The sequence below is a fragment of the Salvelinus fontinalis genome, chromosome 16, assembly GCF_029448725.1.
Source record: "Salvelinus fontinalis isolate EN_2023a chromosome 16, ASM2944872v1, whole genome shotgun sequence".
Taxonomy (NCBI): Eukaryota; Metazoa; Chordata; class Actinopteri; order Salmoniformes; family Salmonidae; genus Salvelinus; species Salvelinus fontinalis.
The window spans coordinates 17412184-17433767 of NC_074680.1; the positions used below are offsets into that span (position 1 = coordinate 17412184).

Sequence of the window (21584 nt, forward strand, 5' to 3'; positions counted from 1 at the left end):
AATTTCCAGAGCTACCTGTACTCCCACTGTTAAAGCATTGAGTTGCATCACACCCCTCAACATCTATTAGTCGCCACTGGGAGGACTGGGGAGGGAGACCACACTAAATGTAATCAAACTGCAGATTAATAGTTACATCTGGTGGTTCAGTGAGATAAACAAAATGTAAGTAATGTAATGAAAGCCTAGAGACTGTGCCCCCATGGCCATGAAATGAGAATCAGAAGTGTTTAAAAAAGGGACAGAGCATAGCCTATTACCTGGAAGAAAACAACAGGCAATGAAACATGAAAGGGCTGATGCAGACTCAACTGAAAAACAAGGAGCAACAAAGCACTATGCCGAGGTCACAGGACCCATGGGCTTAATGGTAGAAGGTGGCCCCAGAGAACGCCTGTGGAAAAGGTAATTAAAAGAGTAACACCTTGGAGGATTCTCACCAGAGGAGATGGAGGGAATGGTCTCCAACACAACAGTCCCATGGAGTGCTCATTTGAAATTAATCAAAAATGACTCCCACATGGAGGCAGCTTAACACAGGCAACACCATACTGTCACAGTCTCCCACTCTGAAACACCATTTGTTTTTTACTGTAAGTTCAGTCAAATGTAATCAAATCAAGGGTATTCATGTGCTGCTATCTTGTCATATTACATTATTCAATCTCTTATGGGACACAGAATCATATTTTTCTAAAGTTGGCATGCTATCAGTGGTGGTGATGTATTTTACATAAGCTATTAGATACATACATACATACATACATGGGAAAGTTGGCTGCTAATATGTATGTGAATCATCAGAAACCTCTTGGGAAATGTACTTGTGTTGCTTATCAGTGCTCAAAATGAGTATGTGAAGTGAATTAGATGTGTATATAAAACATGACATATTGTAGTGTACACTGAGTATACCAAACATCAGGAACACCTTCCTAATGTTGAGTTGCACCCCTCAGAAAGCATTCCACAGGGATGCTGGCCCATGTTGACTCCAATACTTCCCACAGTTGTGTCAAGATGGCTGGATGTCCTTTGGGTGGTGGACCATTCTTGAGACACACGGGAAACTGTTGAGTGTGAAAAACCCAGCAGCGTTGTAGTTCTTGACACAAACAAATGCGCCTGGCACCGACTACCATACCCCGTTCAAAGGCACTTAAATATGTTCTTGCCCATTCACCCTCAATGGCACACATACATCATCAACGTCTCAATTGTCCCAAGGCTTAAAAATCGTTCTTTAACCTGTCTGCTCCCATTCATCTACAATGATTGAAGTGGATTTAACAAGTGACATCAATAAGGTATCATAGCTTTCACCTGGTCAGTCTATGTCATGGAAAGAGGTTTTCTTAATGTGTTGTATACTCAGTGTGTATATTACATAGGAAAAATACTTTTCACATTCATGCCATTTTCATGATGTTTCTATAGGTCTGGGTTAGGGGACAAGAGATAATATTTTTGTGCAGTCAGTTGTGCACCTCTGTGTAAAGCATGACAGAAAGAGAAAGACAGAATCTGAAACAGGGGGTACTTTTTTATTGTGTTGTATGCTAACTTACAACTGTTTTACAATCATGGAATTTGCACTCAAGTTAATACAAACAAAGAAGAAATTTGACTGTAAAAAAGCTCAATGGACACACACTTTTTTTGAATTATTCAAACATCCTGTGTGAGTCCATGGAGCACAGGGCTCACAGTGATACACATTAATGTTGAAAGGAGCAGTAATATGGCAGACAATCATTTCTAAAATGTTCAAGTGTCATTAGGCAAGGCTTGGTGATGACGTAAATATCAAGCAATAAATACACTTACCAAACAAACAAACAAACTGTAACCCTTATCTAAAATCGAACAGGCACTGAACAGGAGAAGTACGTGTTGCACTACAGTCACATGGTTGAAGTCAATTCCACTACTTCGCACAAAAAACCTCCCTACGTACAACTCCCTCCCTTTCTCCCTCTCCCGGGATCAATTTGTTCACTTCTGTTTTCTCCCAACAAATAACTTCAATTCTGTTCACTCTCAATTTCACTCTTTATTTTTCACCTCCACAGCTCCTTTTAATAACAATCGAAAGAACCTCAATTTGCTCCTGTAAATTGTCACTTGGCTATGGCAATGTGCTTTTAATACCATGTTCTCCAACATGTGCTGTACACTGAATTGCATAAAGAAGTATGATAAAACAAAATTAACGAAAGTGTTTCATTAATACACTTACTATTTATTACATGGTAAGGCGCGCAGTCATATTTTGTTGTCAGTCTATCAAAGTATGATAAAACAGAGAAATGAATAATGACCTTTTCCCTATTTTAAATAAAGCAATCCATCTGCTAATGTCAACAAGTAAGAGTTTACACTCCAGAAAATAGTACTTGATAATCCAATTGAGAGAAATACATCAACATTGACCATTCGTTAATAGCACATCACTCAAAACTAAACGTGAAGTAGTTCCTACATCTTCTTTGAAGAAAAACAATGCAACAATTAACAACCATCATTGAAGGAGGAACCTTCTAGCATTTTAGTTATATTTACTTTTTTGCCAATACGATTTGTATTTGAAAATAGCAGAAAATGTATACGGAACTTTATATTACATAGTAATCCCACACTTAAATAATGCACTTGAATTGACTTTTACTTCATGTAACTGGTTTCACCAAACCAAGCCGTAAACTACTGTATGAATGAATGAGCTATCATATCAACAGATAAGTGCAATGGTCGGAGCTTTCTAGTTAATTGATAATAAGAAAAGTTACATACAGTGCCATGAAAAGTATTTGCCCCCTTTTTAATGTTCTCTACTTTTGTATATTTTTGATACTGAATGTTATCAGATCTTCAACCAAAACCTAATATTTGATCAATAGAACCTGAGTGAACAAATAACACAACAATTACATAGTTATTTTATGTGTGAAAAAGTAATTTCCCCCTTACACTCAATAACTGGTTGTGTCACCTTTAGCTGCAATGACTGGAACCCTAAACTTCCAGTAGTAGTTGATCAGTCTCTCACGTCACTGTGAAGGAATTTTGGCCCACACTTCAATGCAAAACTGCTGTAACTCAGTGTGCAAAAAGTTATACTTTTGAATCATCTGTCCATAGAACATTCTTCCAAAAGTCTTGATTATCATCCAGGTGTTTTCAGGTGCTTTTTGACAAACTTGAGTCAACTTTTTGAACGACATGGGTCCCATTATGTCTGGAGAACACCAAACACAGCATTCTACAGTAAGAACATCATACCAACGGTCAAGCATGGTGGTGGTAGTGTGATGGTTTGGGGATGCTTTGCTGCCTCAGGACCTGGACGACTTGCCTTAATAGAAGAAACCATGAATTCTGCTCTGTATCAGAGAATTCTACAGGGAAATGTCAGGCCAGCCAACTGTGAGCTGAAGCTTAAGCGCAGCTGGGTCATGCAGCAAAACAATGATCCAAAACACACAATCAGGTCGACATGAAAATGGCTAGAAAGCAACACATTTGAAGTTTTGGAATGGCCTTCAGTTAAAGTCCAGACCTAATCCCAATTTGAGATGTTGTGGCAGGACTTGAAACGAGCAGTTCATGCTTAAAAACCCACAAATGTCGCTGAGTTAAAGCAGTTCTACATGCAAGACTGGGACAAAATTCCTCCATAGTGACGTGAGAGACTGATCAACAACTACAGGAAGCGTTTGGTTGGAGTCATTGCAGCTTAAAGTGGCACAACCAGTTATTGAATATAAGGGGGCAGTTACTTTTTCACACAGGGGAATTGGGTGTTGCATAACTTTGTTAATTAAATAAATAAGATAAGTATATACTGCATATTTTTTTGTTATTTGTAAACGCAGGTTCCCTTTATCTAATATTAGGTTTTGGTTGAAGATCTGATAACATTCAGACACAAAAATATGTGCAGCACATTGCAGTCATTGCAGCTAAAGGTGGCACAACCAGTTATTGAGTATAAGGAGACAAATACTTTTTCACAGCACTGTAAATACAGCCAGTGTACAGTAGAACTATAAGCATATAATGCTAATTATATTTCATCATTCAAATTAGGCCTACTGCTAAGGCAAAGATTGACACAACAACACCAGGTCATTTGATTGACAATCAGTTGCGGAGGGTGAAGTTTAAACGCAGGGCCTGTTCAGGTCATGTCCGTTAGTCATCCATAGGAACTGAACTAATACAAGCATTAGGACTGGTATTTTGAAATAATACTTCAAATGTAAACAAAGACAGCCATTCAACATAAGTTTGCCATTCAAATAGCACACTTACATAATGTATGACATGTCAATACTCATACCTCAAAGAATAAAGTGCTTGTAAGTATTTTCAAGCAGACAAAATTCTCAAAATGACTTACTTTGAACATTTATCGTTTCCTTTTCCCACTGTGAGCAACTAGCATCGTTTCAAATGAAAGAACATTGTGGATGCTAGTCTCACCTTGACCAACTAGGCACAGGACATATTCAAAGAGCTATTGGAAGCAAATGTGCTATTAAAGTGGAACTGACAGCATTTTCTGACAAGCTAGCACTAAAATGTTTTTTTTCCTACTTTCACACTTTCATAGAATGATTGGAAATTATGTCGAGTAAGGCATTTGTGAAAATTCTATAGTAATATGTAGTGGGGAAAGCGGCCCTGCATTTGGACAATTAATAGACACCGCAGTAAATAAAACCTAATTAAAAACGTGTCAGTCCTGTCCAGAACCGGATTCTACACAGACCGGACTCTACACAGTAGGTCTATATGCAAATAAGCCATTTGCCACATGGGCCTGCCATCTTTCACTTTGAACTGGACTGTGTGTTTACAGGCAGTAGCAACAGCGTGACTTTAAACCATTAGCCAAAAAAATACACCTGAAAATGGATTTCTGCAAATATGTAAACACCACGGGACTCCTCTTACATTTGGGAACTTTACCGTCCAATTGAACAAACAATCAATAACAGGTAGATTATCCCTCCCTAAAATCAACAACTAATGTTAGCCAGAGCTAGATGATTTAAAATCTAACGAGGCAAGAATAGATAAACCCTCTCAAACTTTTTCAGCTTGTAGTTGGCCCTCAAAATTGCACTGAAACGATTGAGAATAAGTAGCCTGCTAACCATTCTGCAGCTTGCCTGCCAATGCATGCTTGTCCCAACCTACGTTTTGACAACTGAATGGGAACTGCCTGCCCGCCCATTTGATTGATGCCAAATACATTTGATTGACAACTAAGAGATCTGCATGCAAACTGTGTGTAACGGTCGTTCAAGTTCAGCATAGCTAGCTAGCTAGCCAAGCGATTCACATTTCTTGCTAGCTAACCAAATTCATCTCTAGCTGTTGCCACCGAAAAACGATATGAGTGGAAAAAGTCGGTCACTCACCCACTCATCTAATGACATGACATCCTCCCAGCAGCTAGCTCATTTGGCTGTGTTTTTAGCTTGCTAAATAAATAGCTACATAAATAGATACGCTAGCCTATTAGCCACGTTATGGCTGACTTGTGATCATTGCCCTTGCTAGTTTGATTGTAGTGATGGGTAGTTAGCTTGAACATAACTTTTTGGTGAACATCGGGAACCGAATTGCATTGTTGAAAGAGACGTTCATTTGGCTTCCTGATTTGCATACTGCTACTATACAAATACTATGCATACATTCGGGTCCACACTCATTTTTGCAGTGCTTAAACTAATAATAATCGAATAAATTTGGCCAGGTAAAAATATATTTGAATCCGAATTTCCCGATCTGATATAAATGGTAGCCTACTTTTTGGGCTTAACATTGGAGATTGGTTTTAGGTGGTTCTAAAAATCATGGGTCAAAGTCAATTTTTAAGCATTTGGAACAAAGAGCCGTTTCAGAGCCAAATGAGCCAGCTCTTTTAAGTGAACGGAGCCAAATTAGCCAACTCACAGAAAATACTCTGAATGTCCATCACTATTGTATTGACATTCCGAGCCTAAATTATATTTGTCAATATTTTGGACAAAATATTGCGTCATTGAAACTGAAGCAGTGCATCCCGAAAGAAGGCAGCAAACAATGTACCAGGCCAGCTGTGATTTACAAGCTGATAGCGATATTTTTTGGACTACCATGAAATGTATTGGTGAATTAGATGAATCATGCATTGAACTGCATCCATCTATTCTGCCAATAATGCCTTACTCTACGTCATGGAATTTTTTGTCAAATAGAACCTATTTTTAAAACCTCTTATAAAGTTGGTTTTGTAGCATGAACTGGGAATGTGATATTTTTGACTGATATTATGATTGTCTGTTTCATATCTGCAAAGTAGTTAAAGTGCTGTGAGTTCCACTTTCAACTGAAAAGGCTTATGGTAAATTCTCTACTTAAGCATGTTTTGGTTTTACATATTGACTAATTCATATAAACGTTGAAAGTCCTTCAAACATTCTTCCCATTTTCTCTTGCCTATGAAACAAAACAATGAAAAAGGGGTTAAACAATGTGCATTTTTAAATAAGTGTAAGTTAGTACATTATTGTTTTTACTCAATGGTAGGCATACAGTACTTATTTTTGCACAAGTGGTTGGTAATGCACCATGCTACAGTGGTGAAGAGCTGGAATCTGAATATGCATGGTCTCTCAGCTATTTTAAATCCACTTGAACAATACAGAAGAACATAGTGAACACTCATGCAGCAATCAAATATCCACATTTTGCAGCCCTGATGAATCATACACACTTCTCTCTATCCATCCAGTTTCTTTGTCTCATTCGCTCCATCTCTCAGTCCAGACTACAATGCACATGAGTCATCCATCCATCCATCCATCCATCCATCCATCCATCCATCCATTACAGTTTCATCCTCTCAGTCTGTACTGACCTTGTCAGTGCTGGTGGTGTGGGTTGGGTGAGTCTCTCCTGACTCCAGCCTCAGAACAGACAGACTAGAGTCAATCAGTTCCTCTGTGAAGGGAACCCATTTTTTTTAACGTTACATCATAGTGATAACTATTCACTGTACCTATTTGACAGGGAGCATCCATGAACAAAACAATTGCCTACCTGTATTTCTGTTGCTATTGCTCTTAGCATGTTCTAAAGGCTGGACAGCATTCTCCTGTGGAGGGGCAGCGTCTTTGACATTGCTGTGTGAAGTGGGAAAAACAGGGGTGGGCACACTGTCATGGCCGCTTTCAGCACACTCTGTTTTGGAGGTATCGGCAAGCTCAGAGCCCTCCTGCCCCGGTGTCTGCCCATCCGATGAGCTTTGTGCCTGGAGAGCTTTAGCAGGTTTATTACCCTGGTCCAGGGCATTACCAGCGTCCTTCGGAGGGCCCTCGGGGGCCTGGTTCGGCTTCTCCACCTCATAGCTGTTTTTGCTGGGGGAGGACACTTTTAAAGTGCTGGCTCCCGTGGTTTCTGAGCGGGCAGAGTTCTGGGCTCCCGTACTGGGCTGCTCGTAGGCCCCGGGCCCCTTGAGCTCCACCGAGAAGCGGACCTTCTTCTCTGCAGCTCGAGGGGACGATTCCTTAGCCTTCTCCTGTCTGGGTGTACCCTCCTCTAAGGTGTCGGCTGGGGCTTGAAACCAGTCGGCTTGGTCCAGGGCAGGACTGACGGGTCCACTCACCTCCTCGGTCTTCACCACATCCGGGGTCAGGAAAGACTCAATTTTGAGGTAAACATCTTTGATCTCTGGAGTTTCTGCAGTGGAGTCGTCTACGTCAGGCCCACCCAAAGCATCAAACTCTTCTAAGAATTCCTCCAAACTTGTCTCGGAGGCCTAAAGAACCAAAAACAAATTCCATTGGTAATATGAGCCCAAGCACAGCCATCTTTCATCAAAGCACAGAGCTATACAGAACAAAAATATAAAACGCAACATACAACAATTTTAAAGATTTTACTGAGCTACAAAATGGCTTTATTACAGACAGAAATACTCCTCAGCACACGTGGTCTACGGTTGTGAGGCCAGTTGGACGAACTGCCAAATTCTCTAAAACAACGTCGGAGGCAGCTTATGGTAGAGAAATTAACATTAAATTCTCTGGCAAAACTGCACTTTTAAAGTGGCCTTTTATTGTCCCCAGCACAAGGTGCACCTGTGTAATGATCATGTTGTGTTAATCAGCTTCTTGATATGCCACACCTGTCAGGTGGAGTGATTATCTTGGCAAAGGAAAAATGCTCACCAACAGGGATGGAAACATTTGTGCACAACATTTAAGAGAAATAAGCTTTTTGTGCATATCGAACATTTCTGTGATTTTTTTTATTTCCGCTCATGAAACATGGGACCAACACTTTACAGTATTTGTTGCGTTTATATTTTGTTCAGTGTACATTATCAAAGCAAAGCATTCAGTTTAAACCCCACCTGCAAATCATCCCCATCCTCGCTGGCATCCCATCTGAAATGTTAAAAGGTTTATGATTAGAAGCATTCAGAATGAGTGGTCTATGTACTTCAGTATCCAGGTAACAAAGAGTGCTTTTGCGCTTAGAAAAATACACAGAAAAAACACTATTTCTGTTCTGTATGGTATCACAAATAGAGAGAGAAAAATATAGCGTGTGAGTGAGACGAGAAGAAAATGGAGAAGGATGATAGGTCCTCTTACACACGTGTGTGTTTAATCATCGTCTCTGCACATCCTGAGAGATGCTCTAGGCTGGTCTCAGCAGTTCTCTTCACACGCTGCTCTTTTCCCATTTGCACCAGCAGCAAAGCCTAATAACAAGCCACTGAGGCCAGGGACTACTGTCTGGACAGACCTGACTGCTCTTTCCCATGGCTAGCTCAATCTCAGAAAACTGCACAGCCACCAACACCTGCCTCTCAAGCACTGCTAACAGACTAAAAGCATTCTAGCCTCACGAATGGCTACAGTATAAAACGCTGGAACAGTGAAAAAGTGAATGTTTTTTTATCATTTGACAAATGTGCAGCTTTAGAGTAAGTCCCAGTGTGTTTTGCATACAGCCAGGCTACTGTATGTGTGTGGTTTCCTTCTCTCAACACGGGCTGCTACTACAATTTAAAATCTGCTGCTACTCACCTCCTGGCCCTCCCAGTCAGCCGATCCTTGCCCTTGGCTTTACTGCTGACCGCTGGCACTTTTTTAACCCCCTTGTCTCTTCCCCGTGGTTGCTGAACTGTCAATACAAACAAGAGAAACAGAATGGTTCCTCTATCAGTAAGTAGCATGTACTTAGAACTTCAACACTGATGTTGAACTGATTCAGCTGCTGGTGCACAGTTTACAGCATTCCAACTCACCCCGTGACTCAGCATTTGATTTGGGGTAACCTCTCCTTGCATTTCTTCCTCCTTGAAATGAAACAAGTTCAACAATTATTGGGTATCACTTGATTATGGTCTGACTATTCCTCAGTGTTTGAGTTGACAAGAATGTTTCCAATTTATTACAGAGTGAATTTCTCACCTCTATCTGGAGGCCCCTGTACTCTCTCCTCAGATTTATCTGAAAACCTAAATAGAGACATTTTGTTTACAGTGAAAGAACTAAAACCAAATACACAGCCAGGATGTTCCATCAACAGAATAACTACCAGATAATGAATCCATGGTTTTGGTGTTAAAAAGTAAACAGGCAAACTCTTTCATGCCAGGGTTCATGAAGGATCCCATGCATTTAGACATTCTTAAATATCTGTATTGTTCCACTAACCTAACAATTTACAGCCATATTCATTTCCCTGTATCATTATGTTCTGAGCTCAGAGATAGAATGACACATTGTACAAAGATGAGTATGGTATCTTGAAGTCATGCTTCTACACTCCTCAATCATTGAGAACATCTAAGCTGCTGAATCAAAAAAATACTTTTCTTGCTCTATTTAGTCTCTGGGGCCTTTTTTAAACCATGCCAAAAAAGGAAAGGCATCCCAACCCCAGCTAAAAATAGTCTCCTGTTCTCTCCTCTCTTTAAAGTTAGATGCTTCTTTCTTCTAAACAGTACTTTTATTTATCCAGCCACTGGGCCACTCACAGCACATCAGCTGTGTTAGAAACCTAACAATAGAAAAAGAAGCGGGTGTTCATTTTTCTTTTCCTGGTAGTAAGGATGACACTGTCTGAAAGGATAGTGCCTCAATACATAGCCAAATAGTGGGTTTCAAAATCAAATAATGTAGGTTATACACTATATACAAAAGTATGTGGACACACCTAGTCGATTCGGCAATTTCAGCTACACTTTGCTGACAGGTGTATAAAATTGAGCACACAGCCATGCAATCTCCATAGACAAACATTGGCAGTAGAATGGCCTTACTGAAGAGCTCAGTGACTTTCAACGTGGCACCCTCAAAGGATGCCACCTTTCCAACAAGTCAGTTTGTCAAATTTCCGCCCTGCTAGAGCTGCCCTGGTCAACTGTAAGTGCTGTTATTGTGAAGTGGAAATGTCTAGGAACAACAAAGGCTCAGCGGCAAAGTGATAGGCCACACAAGCTCACAGAACGGGATCCCGAGTGCTGAAGCTCGTAAAAAAACATCTGTCCTCAGTTGCAACACTCACCACCGAGTTCCAAACTGCCTCTGGAAGCAACGTCAGCACAAGAACTGGTCGTCGGGAGCTTCATGAAATGGGTTTCCATGGCCAAGCAGCAGCACACAAGCCTATGATCACCATACGCAGTGCTAAGCGTCGGCTGGAGTGGTGTAAAGCTCACCGCCGTTGGACTCTGGAGCAGTGGAAACTCGTTCTCTGGAGTGATGAATCCCACTTCACCATCTGGCAGTCCGACAGACAAATCTGGGTTTGGCGGATGCCAGGAGAACGCTACCTGCCCGAATGCATAGTGCCAATTGTAACGTTTGGTGGAGGAGGAATAATGGTTCGGGCTAGGCCCCTTAGTTCTAGTGAAGGGAAATCTTAATGCTACAGCATACAATGACATTCTAGATGATTCTGTGCTTCCAACTTTGTGGCAACAGTTTGGGGAAGGCCCTTTCCTGTTTCAGCATGAAAATGTCCGCATGCACAAAGCGAGGACCATACAGAAATGGTTTATAGAGATCGGTGTGGAAGAACTTGACCAGCCTGCACAGAGCCCTGACCTCAACCCCATCGAACACCTTTGGGATGAATTGGAACACCGACTGCGAGCCAGGCCTAATCGCCCAGTACCCGACCTCACTAATGCGCTTGTGGCTGAATGGAAGCAAGTCCCCGCAGCAATGTTCCAATATCTAGTGGAAAGTCTTCCCAGAAGAATGGAAGCTGTTATTGCAGCAAAGGGTGGACAAACTCCCTAGTAAGCCTAAACTGGCCTAGGTTTATCAAGATGTGTACCAAAGTTGAGTCAGTAAGGTCAACTCTACTTCTCCCTAGTTCCATCACGTTGCCTTTCAGCTTATCACAAACCACAGGTCAACTTCTTCTAGTGGAAGCACCCAATGTCTAAAATAGCTAACCAAGGGAGATGGAGGTTAGAGTACTAAGGAGAAGGTAGTTTGAGTACTCCATGATACATATTTTAAGAGGGCATCTTTCCCCCTTCAAGGTCTAACAAAGCCTTTTTCTAAGAATGGCTCACAAACTAAGGTGATCCAATAAAGATGTTACCTCAGAAAACAAACACATTTTTGCCAGGTCATCCCTCTAATAGCATTATATGCCAGTCTCCAATTTGCTGTGAATTGTTATTACGGTCTTGTGACTTGTTTGGATTAAGTCTTGTGACAGTGTGAAATCAGTATCATGGGATGACGCACGGGCAGGGCCGGACCACCACATCTGGGGCCACAGGGCACCAACCTCCAGGATTAGTTTTATAGTAATCTCATGCTGTTCAGTATTCTAAAAATGTTTCCAAGAGGCTGAGAGAACATGTTGCAGTTTAAAAGCCAATTCACTGCTATTCTACACATTCTGCCATGAAGCTGAGAGGAAATGGCAGTTTTAAAGCAAATTTCCTGCAATTATAAATATTTTGCCATACCTTATGACATGTTCATATGCTGTCTGGGGGGACCCCCCCCCCCCCCCCCCCCCCCCTCCCTCCCCCCCCCCCAACCAAAAATATATAATTATTTTGGGTTGGAGGCTGGGGCCCCAGGACACAAAATGTGGGTTGTGTTAATACCTACAAACAATTGACATCTTCCATCAGCCTAATTCAACATACTGAAAGTACCTTAGAGAGTCAGAACAGGAACAAGCCTATTAGTTCATTACCAGTAATTTGATAAAGGTCCATAACCATGAGAATAAAAACATCACAGTATTGCTCTCCCTGTTTTTACCACTGTCTTCTCCACAGACATCATTCTGCGCTTCCTTAGAAAACAGTCAATGGCTATGTATAGAAGTAGACAAAAAGTAGAGAAAAGAGAGCGTCCGGGCTACTTCCTCTATTGAACAACGAGGTAACAGAGCAGGTGATCTGCTTGATGAGTGAGTGAGTTAATGTGTTAGTTTAGTTACAATGACAAAAGCATGGTCTATATTGCATGGTAAGACATGACATGTGTGGTAGTTAGCTGCACGCTGAAGTTGATATGTGAAAACAAAAAGACCAGAAGACGAGCACATACAGAAGAGTACACTCATTTTTAATTGTAACATGACTTTATAATCAAATGAAAAATGAGCACTTAAACATGCATCAAGCAAATGGAACAGCCAAACATGCAGAAACTGAAATTATTGACAATGCAAACTAAAGCGAAGTGCAAAGCAGCCAGGAATGGGAGGAGTGGGCTTACATATTCTCTGTTTTGTCCATGTCCCACGCCCGCCTCCACTGGCCATTGGCATTTCTGTGGCGGGCCACGCGCTCCCGGTCGATCTGCTCACGCTCCTTCTTCCAGTGCAGGTACTCCTGCTGCTCCTCTTTGGACGTGGGGATGGTGAGGTCTGTGTCGCCTGCCAGGCCTGGCCCCTCAGACTTCTGCAAGGAGAACACAAGTACCAGTCATAGTTTAGTGCCAGTGGTGAAAACCGTGAAAGGCTTGCCATAGTCCGATATCAAAGCTGTATTTTGGGTGTGAGAGGTAGCTTTCAACAAACTATGGGAGACAATAGCAATAAAAGGTCAAAATAACAGCCAACAATCAGCTGGCCTTGGGTTGGTGAAGCCTCTGTGCAGTCCAGAAGATCAGAGAAACAACAGGGGTCTGGGGTAGAACTGAACAAGTGCTCCTGGTTCTTACATGAACGAGGACATGTCTCTAGACTGGATGGGCTTTTATTGCATCACTGGGACTAGTCACCTGGTGTCCCAGATAACTACACTGTCTGCAGGCTTTCATCCAAGTTATTATCTTGTTTCACTCATTATCCTTCCCATTGAGATTCATCCTCTCTGCCCAGTGTTGGTAGTGGAATTCTGTAGTGTGATGATAGTGATAATGTTTCCATGGATGACCAAACCACTGGACTGCTACTAATATGCAGTGGCGTGTATTCATAGTTGCCAAGGGAGGCCAGGCTTCCCCAGAAAATAAGAAACATATATTTTATATTTTCCGTCTCTCTGCGTTTCTTAATATTCCTTCCATTCGCAAGAGGCTGAATGTATCTCACTGGAGAAAGCATCCGAGCGAGCGAAACAGCAGCCCTCTGTCTCTGTATGTGTAGGCCATCTATCTGATGCCGTCTGCTCAAAAAGAGTATTAATATTGTTGCCGCCGCTAGCATTGAATGCAAGGAAAACCAGTGAGCATTTGGCCTCCCTTGATAAAAAATAAAATAGCCAATCAGTGTTGAGCTAAACTGAGTGAGCTCAACTGTGAATGGTCCTGGCGCACCAAAAAAAAAAAAAAAAGTGTCAAGGGAAGCACGTTTGGATTTGGCTTCACTCCAACCACATCGCATTGAGAGCACACAGTACAGCATTGACAGAAACTCGTTGTGCATCCCGTTGTGTTGTCCTCCGGTGGCTAGCTAGCTAGCTAAAATTGTCCCTTTCCTAAATTAGCCATGGGTGGAGATAGGGATTTGGACTTTACTTAATTCTGCGTACTGGCCAATGATTATAACGGCGATTCTGATCCAACCATTAATTCATTCATACATACTCTTGGCCTGAGAGGATGGAAGTTCAATATGTAGCTAGATGTAGAAGGCTAATGTTAACTAGCTAATGTTAACTAGCTAACGTTGCCCATGAAAGGAAATTAGGCTAGCGAGCAAACATTATAACTAGGTAGCCTAGGACAACAAAAAATGAAAGCGTGTACTATATGACAGAGTGATTGACTTTCATCAACATGAAAGAAAGGAGGATGGCATTTCTCTAGGGTGAGTGTGAGTCAACATGTTTTTTCTACTTGCACGAACACACGCACTCACAAAAGTATGGACATCCACATCATATTTAGCTAACGTTGACTGGACTAAATAGTTTTTGGTATCTTTTAGTTGTCACTGTAGTAGACTAAGCAGAGGTGATTTGATTATGTTGAATTGTTGAAGTTGGTGGTGCTGGAACATTGGAGGCAGCTCCTGTTTTCTTTGCGACTTGCAGTAACTCTCCGTGGTTCCAAATCAATATTTGTTTAATGGTCTGAAAATATTAACTTGCTTGACTGTTTGTTACATGCAATATGCTTTGTGGACTTCACCGGACTGATGTTGCGCTCCGGTGGTTGAATGCGCTCAGGTGGTTGAATTTATTCTGCCACTGTTTTCTTATTTTCGTCTCAGCCTTAGGCCTATAGATCACGGTGGCGAGGTATATGAACTAACAGGTTATAGAGCAAACAATGCAATTATCACAACACATAGGTTGGAATACATAGTTGTTTTTGGCTTGGCTTCCCCAGTGATTTTACCCACACCACTACTATGCGCTCCAGAAGTGGAAAGTAATGAATTACATTAAGCTCTGAGAAATGCCCTTCACAACATCCACATGGCCCCAAAGATGCATCTCAAATATCAATGAACTCTGCCTTAAGGGAGGTTAGATGCTTGGCAAAAGAAGGGGGAAGAACAAGGCTGGAAGTTGTCATTGCTAAGAGTGTGTGCAGGCCAGAGGACGTCATGATGATCGGTGAAAATAGACACACAATAACATAGCTACCACTGTACAAACCAATGTGTGGTCTGTGGAGGGTTTTTATGACCAAACCAGGAGACAGACAAAGACAGGGAGGGAGAGCGAGACAGGGAGGGAGGCAGTGACAGGGCACAGAGGGATAAACTAGGGGCAGAAAGAGGTGATGTTTTCCTCAAAGGTATGGACCAATCAGAGACAGGTAAACATGTGGCTCTCCTGCAGGTGGTATCGGGAACGTGGCATCCGTGATCATCCTCTCCTCTGTGTCTTTTCTCCACCAGTCCTGGAGGACAAGGGGGCCACAGGGGACAGCACGTCTCACATGTTCTAACAGGCCGGCTCCCGCTGGCTCCACCAGCCACACCACTAATTAGCACTTTCAATTTCCTGCCTCTGCAGGCGCTCTCTCCCAGGGTTACACGGGCCAGGGAGGAGCCCAGGGGAGAACGACCGCCCCTCTCATTGAAGCCACAAAGGTCAAGGCCAACCGCGGTACTGCAGTCATTGTTTTCAGAAAACAGGATCCCTCTTTATTGTGAATGGGAAAATGTCAATCTTCGTGTAAATAACATTTTAAAAATCAAAAGACAATCATGGTACCAATAATTGCTTCTATTACACCAGATTTATGTCCCTGAACCACTTATTTAAAAATCACGAATAAATTATGGATAATTCAGTTGCTAATGACATCCTGCAGTACCCCAGTCGGCCTTCAACGAGATACTCAATGAGAAGGGGCAGCACTGAGCAGTCAGAGAGGAAGAGGCGAAGCGAGAGGCGTACGCTCCCATCAAAATCTGTCCATGCGGGAATACAGCGATTCTGCTTATCAGTCTGCTTTATAAGCAGACCATCTGCCTTCAGTACAATGACTCACATTGTACACTGTATCTCTGGTTAAGTCTACATAAATCTCTCCCATGAGAGGCCATCTTACCAAGCTAAAACCAACTTCCTGAGCTTCAAATGCGCCAATGATTCTTAGGAATGCATGGTGTGACCTCATCGACGGCTTTCTCCATTCATATACAGTCATTGGAGGAGCCGCACACTGGCCAACAGAGAGGACCTGGGTCATATTCATTAGGGCATCGTAGCAAAATGTAGGAAAACGTTTTGCAACAGAAAATGAAAAACATACGTTTCTTATTGGACAAGTACAATAAATGTAATCTGTTTTCCTATATTTGGTGTCCATTGAATACAACTCTGGGCTGTCTTGTCCTGAACTCTATGACCATAATTACTTTGAAGCGGTGTTGGATACTTCCCAATCAGAATAGGGCCCTATAAAATCCACGTTGCAGAGAACGAGTACGGAATAACGGAATCCAGACATTAAAACAGAATTCAACAATATAAAAAAAATGATTGAACTTAGTAGGAAATCAACTAAATGCATTGAACATATTAGAAAATTCATTAATTTGCCAAAGTTATTCATAAGACATGAACTAAAGGCATCAGGGATTCGTATTTTCCTGCAATTTTCTGAAACGGCACAGGACTGCCACTCTGTGTGTGCGCCTTTATCCGATGATAATCTTCATCTGGTAGATGGAAAGGCTTTCCCAAAAACCTTCTCAATTAAATGTTAACTACAAAGTAACCCATGCCTACCTAGCAGAATGATATCATGATTATTTGCATCAATCCAGTGGCCATTTGTTTAGCAAATTCTGCAATCATGAGGGTTACAGAAACATCACTAACCAAACAACAGTCTTGCTGGTGCGCACTTACACTAAAGGGTACCTACACCAAAAATCTAAATTTCTTATATTTTTCCCAACCCTTAAAGTGTTCTCCTGATGTGGTTTAAGCATTGTTGTGGACTTACAACATCCATTTTTTTAAACTGGGAAAAACAGAAACCTGGAAAAAATGAATTTAGGGAAAAACTGAACTGAATCAGGCCCTACATTTTTTAGGGCCCTATCAGAAAAACGTCATATCTAGGCTTTAAAAAAACAAAGCCGCTAACAAAGCTTTACTGGGGTGGGTCTCTGATCATGTTCTTCTTATGCATCACTGGCTTCCAAAAACCAGTCCAGATGGAAAAGGTTGACTAACTCATTGCATTCTCCACAATCAGGCTGAGAACACACCAAGGTAGTATAACAGAGTGGACATGAACAGCATCACTTGTCATGTGGCTCCTTCCCTCCTGCTCTGGCAGCTCTGTGCCCTCCCTCCTTGCCTACCTCCCTCCCTCTCTCTCTCTCTGCCTGCATCAGAGTGTTTATGCCCTATATTTCACTGGCAACACTAACACACAGAAGGCACATGGGGACAGCTTACCAGAGGGAGTGGGGGGGTGGAGGGTACTTGTGTTTTGGAAAAGAGGCAGTCTATCGTCACCTCAGAAGACAGGGAGTGTGGTCACAGAGGAATTGGCCCCCCCGAGGGCCAATAGGAAGGGGTCTGGTCTCTTACCTGGTAGTAAGGCTCACACTCTGACAGCCAGTGACGCTCCTCTGTCACACACTTTCCCTGCCCCCCTTCATCCTGAGAGAGAAAGAGAAAGAAAAAGAGAACAAGAACGAGAAAGAGCGAAAGAAAGAAAGTTATCAAATGACAACAAATGATGTATTCCTGTCCTCAGCAGGACAACAATTCATGCAGACTTTCAGAGAGCTACACTGCCCCCAAGTGGACACACAGTATCAAAGTATTTTTCACAGCCAACACCCTATGAATAGTCAGATCCCTCCTGAGCAGCAACAGGAGTACAGCAACAGCAGTACATACACCTCAAACCTATCTTACCCAACCTTTTTTCTATGACTTTTCATATATGCTATTTATAGTCTTAACACAGTACCATTTTCTTCCCAGTATCCATTCACTACAACGTTTCTATTGCCAACCTTCCACTACTGAATAAGGCCCTAGACCAGGGATCATCAACTAAATTCAGCCTCGGGCCAATTTTTTCTTGAGCGGAAAGTCAGGGAGCCGTAACATAATTACAAATAATTTGTAGACTGCAAATTGACCGCAAGAAGCCCAAACTGATATCATATTTAACTAAAACATAATCATTTCAAACCTTGCTTACATTTGTATACAATCACATATCTATCTTTTATGCGTGGGAATACTTTGGAACAGATTTCCAAGATTACAATCACTTAGAGCTGATTTTCTGGTGTTTTTACAGATTTACATCCAACAATAAAAACACTGCCAGTTGGAGAACTGTGCCCGAGACTGCTGGTTCTACTAGCAAATATCTCCAGAACAGTGAGAGACACTGTGTGATAGAGGTACTGGGAATTCTGGAAGGAGTCAGGGAGACTGTCTGAGGAGTGATTTAGAATACCTTCAGAGTCACACCACGGAGCCTGGGATTTTGTTCCCCTGTGCGCACACACACAAAGGATCCCTCGCTCTCTTACAACTCTCTCTCTTTCCTCCCCATCTCACACTCGTCATCCCTCTCTCACACTCTTTCATCTCCTTCACCCTTCCTTGGCATGCTGCCCACTCGGTCCTGTCAGCGGCATAATGAGCCCATTCAGAACAAAAAGCAGCCAAACGTTAATTGGATTAAATCATTCTTTCATGATGGTGGGAATGAGGAAACAATGTGGAGGAGGAGAGCAGACTCTCCGTGGCTCAGGGGAGAAAGAGACTGGAAGCAGCATGTCTGCACGCCAGGTTCTCTTCTCCCCCCCTTACCCCTCCCTATCCGCAGGGCCTGTAGTGATAGGTAGTGCCTCAAGGTACTATCACCCTCATATTTTCCTACTGATACTCCAGCCGTCATCCTTTCCAGAGACTCCCAGTCTCAGTCCTCCTCACCCTCCACCAGGAATGCTTCCTGTCTTCCCATCCTCCCCCTTTCTCATCCTGTCTCAGGGACACTCCCATCCCTCCTCCTATTCTGTCTCTCGGGTACAGTAGCTACCCCACCCTCCACAATGGAGAGACTATCTGGTCTGGACACACACAGAAGACCAGAGGAAGACTGGGCAGGGCACAGTGGACCATAGAGTCAGCTGTGGATCAGTAGGGGCTATGCTGCTGCAGTAAGAGTGTTGGCTGTCTGAGGAGAGCATAGGGGGGGGGGGGGGAGAGGCTCTGCAGAACAAGAGGTGAACAACATTATATAAGTAGGGTCCAAACAGAAGTGGACCTGGGAGAAAGGCCTAGTCTTCCACAGCTGAGGTGGCCCAAACACTGGCCATAGTTCAAACTCTAATTCAGTGAGCATGACATGACTAGGAGCGTCTGACCAGATAGATACAGGCCAGAAACACAGCCAGGGAACATCCTGTTCACCCTGTAAATGTGTCACGTTAAATTGCTGGACCTGGCTGTAGCAGCAGGAGTCTGTAAACACAGGGTATGGTTCTAGATCATTCTAGAGCCTCTGTCTGTCCTGTCCCACACCACGCTACAACGTTGTGCATCTATCCTCTCCTCCTGCAGCACTGATCTCTGTTCACACAGCCTGACTGAGTTTCACATTTTCGTGTTGGAGGATCAACTGTCTGTGATGTGCATCAGCGCGTTGATTGGGCCAATGTGCGTGTGTGTTGATGTGAGTGCCAGACCACAGCCAGAGCACTAGCAGCTGTTCCAGAGACTCTGTGTGCCCAAGGGCTCTAAATCAGAAACCGTATGGCAGCAGCCGGCAGTACTGTGTGTGTATGTGTGTGTCCACACATCTTGTATGAAACAACCTGCATCAGGCAGTAAATTAAAACTCCTACATCTTTAAGTATTTATAAACACCCATATCACGGCCTCATAACTCATTAAGTAATAAAGCTAAAGGTAGCAATACAAGGCAGGATGTTAGGGATTTGAAATACAGTGACTCAACAAGGAGCATCGTAATTATCCTAACATTTTCCTTAAAATAAGCAAGCTATAATTAAACAATGGCTCCTAAAAGCTAAATAAAATAAAGAAAAACATTAAAAGACCTTGGAGGAAATACACACGCAAACCATTTCTGATCTATTTTCCAAGTTATTCACTGCAGTCATTCCCAACGGCCAGTCCAGTGTGAGTGAGCGTAATGAAAGCCCTGGATCAGCTAGATAAATACTTCTCCCTACAGTCTCATTATGACCATAACAGCCAGGCCACTGTAGAGACAGAGGGACTAACAAGCTGTATGTCTGCTGAGCGCTCTCAGCTCTGTCTGAATACAGCAGCTACATCCCACCTGGGCTGCTTGAGGGTCTCTGCTACGGCCCTCCAGATCAGACCTCTGTGAAAAAAAGACGCCATATACCATCGAATGGGATATTTACATGTTTTAACACCTGTATGTGAACTGAGGGCTCTCAGACGTGACTATAGTAGTTACTCCAGCCACCCTGGTCATAGACTGTTCTCTCTGCTACCGCACAGCAAGCGGTACCGGAGCACCAAGTCTAGGTCCAAGAGGCTTCTAAACAGCTTCTACCCCCAAGCCATAAGACTCCTGAACATCTAATCAAATGGCTACCCAGGCTATTTGCATTGCCTGCCCCCCCCCCCCCCCCTCTATTACAATGCTGCTACTCTCTGTTATTATCTATGTATAGTCACTTTAATAACTCTACCTACATGTACATATTACCTCAGTTACCTCGACTAACCGGTGCCCCCGTACCGGTACCCCCTGTATATAGTCTCGCTATTGTTATTTTACTGCTGCTCTTTAATTACTTGTTACTTTTATTTATATTTTTTCTTAAAACTGCATTGTTGGTTAAGGGCTTGTAAGTAAGCGTTTCACTGTAAGGACTACACCTGTTGTATTCGGCGCATGTGACAAATACGATTTGATTTGATTTACTAGCTACACCCCAGCAGGCCTGACTAGCTCCAGGCCAGACCAGTGTGACAGAACAGTTCCCAGTCCCACCCCCTAATCAATCACCACCCCTGGGGCCCTCCCCCTGTCCAACAGCCTTTGTGCTTCTTCACAGGAGGGGAGGGGCCTGCTGACATGTCTGACAACTGTAAAACAAGACAGCATTGTATGAGAGAACAGACATGAGAGAGGGGGAGGGTGGCTTAATTAACAACAAGGTACAGAGCAGGGGAGGACGTGGAGGCAATATAAAAACTAGCCAAAGTCTTGATAGTGTAAAAAGTGCATAGTCACCGCTATATTTTCTAATAAAAAGCAGGCTGGTTTCCTCCAGGACTCTCTGTTTAGAGTGTGCAGCAGCACTACGCTTATACTACAATGTCTCAAGTTAGGATTCGGCCCAACGTGTGTATGCACTGCTGACCTGTGGTCCTGTGTCCTTCTTTGCTGTGTTAGTGTGCTGGTGTTTTCCTCTGCCTGCTGATTCCACAAGGTGCTGGTGCAAGCCATCCTCTGTAGGGCTCTTCACATTCAGCAGACTGGCGGGACCTGGACCTGGCCTTCTCTCCAGCCTTTCACTCACCACCCTCTTACCCTGGGATCAAACAAACAGGGATCATCCTTCACATCAATATGGATAATTTACATGGGGTTAGGAGTTTCTCCTGACCAAATTACTTGATCAGGAAAAACTCC

The 21584-nt window shown here is 42.8% G+C and overlaps 1 protein-coding gene across 3 annotated transcripts in view; it reads right to left on the bottom strand.

The window, feature by feature from the left end:
* Positions 1 to 1525: 1525 nt before the first annotated feature.
* The window catches only part of LOC129812736 (coiled-coil domain-containing protein 9B-like), a 30590-nt gene continuing 10531 nt past the window's right edge, over positions 1526 to 21584 (bottom strand). For all 3 annotated transcript variants that reach the window (XM_055864564.1, XM_055864565.1, XM_055864566.1), the window contains 10 exons: positions 21313 to 21483; positions 17507 to 17578; positions 12771 to 12955; positions 9480 to 9526; positions 9314 to 9364; positions 9093 to 9189; positions 8411 to 8444; positions 7096 to 7813; positions 6914 to 6996; positions 1526 to 6492 (listed from right to left, as the gene is read on the bottom strand). In XM_055864564.1, coding sequence (XP_055720539.1) covers positions 6466 to 6492; positions 6914 to 6996; positions 7096 to 7813; positions 8411 to 8444; positions 9093 to 9189; positions 9314 to 9364; positions 9480 to 9526; positions 12771 to 12955; positions 17507 to 17578; positions 21313 to 21483 — 1485 coding nt within the window. In that variant the 3' untranslated portion in view covers positions 1526 to 6465. The remainder of the gene's footprint in view (positions 6493 to 6913; positions 6997 to 7095; positions 7814 to 8410; positions 8445 to 9092; positions 9190 to 9313; positions 9365 to 9479; positions 9527 to 12770; positions 12956 to 17506; positions 17579 to 21312; positions 21484 to 21584) is intronic.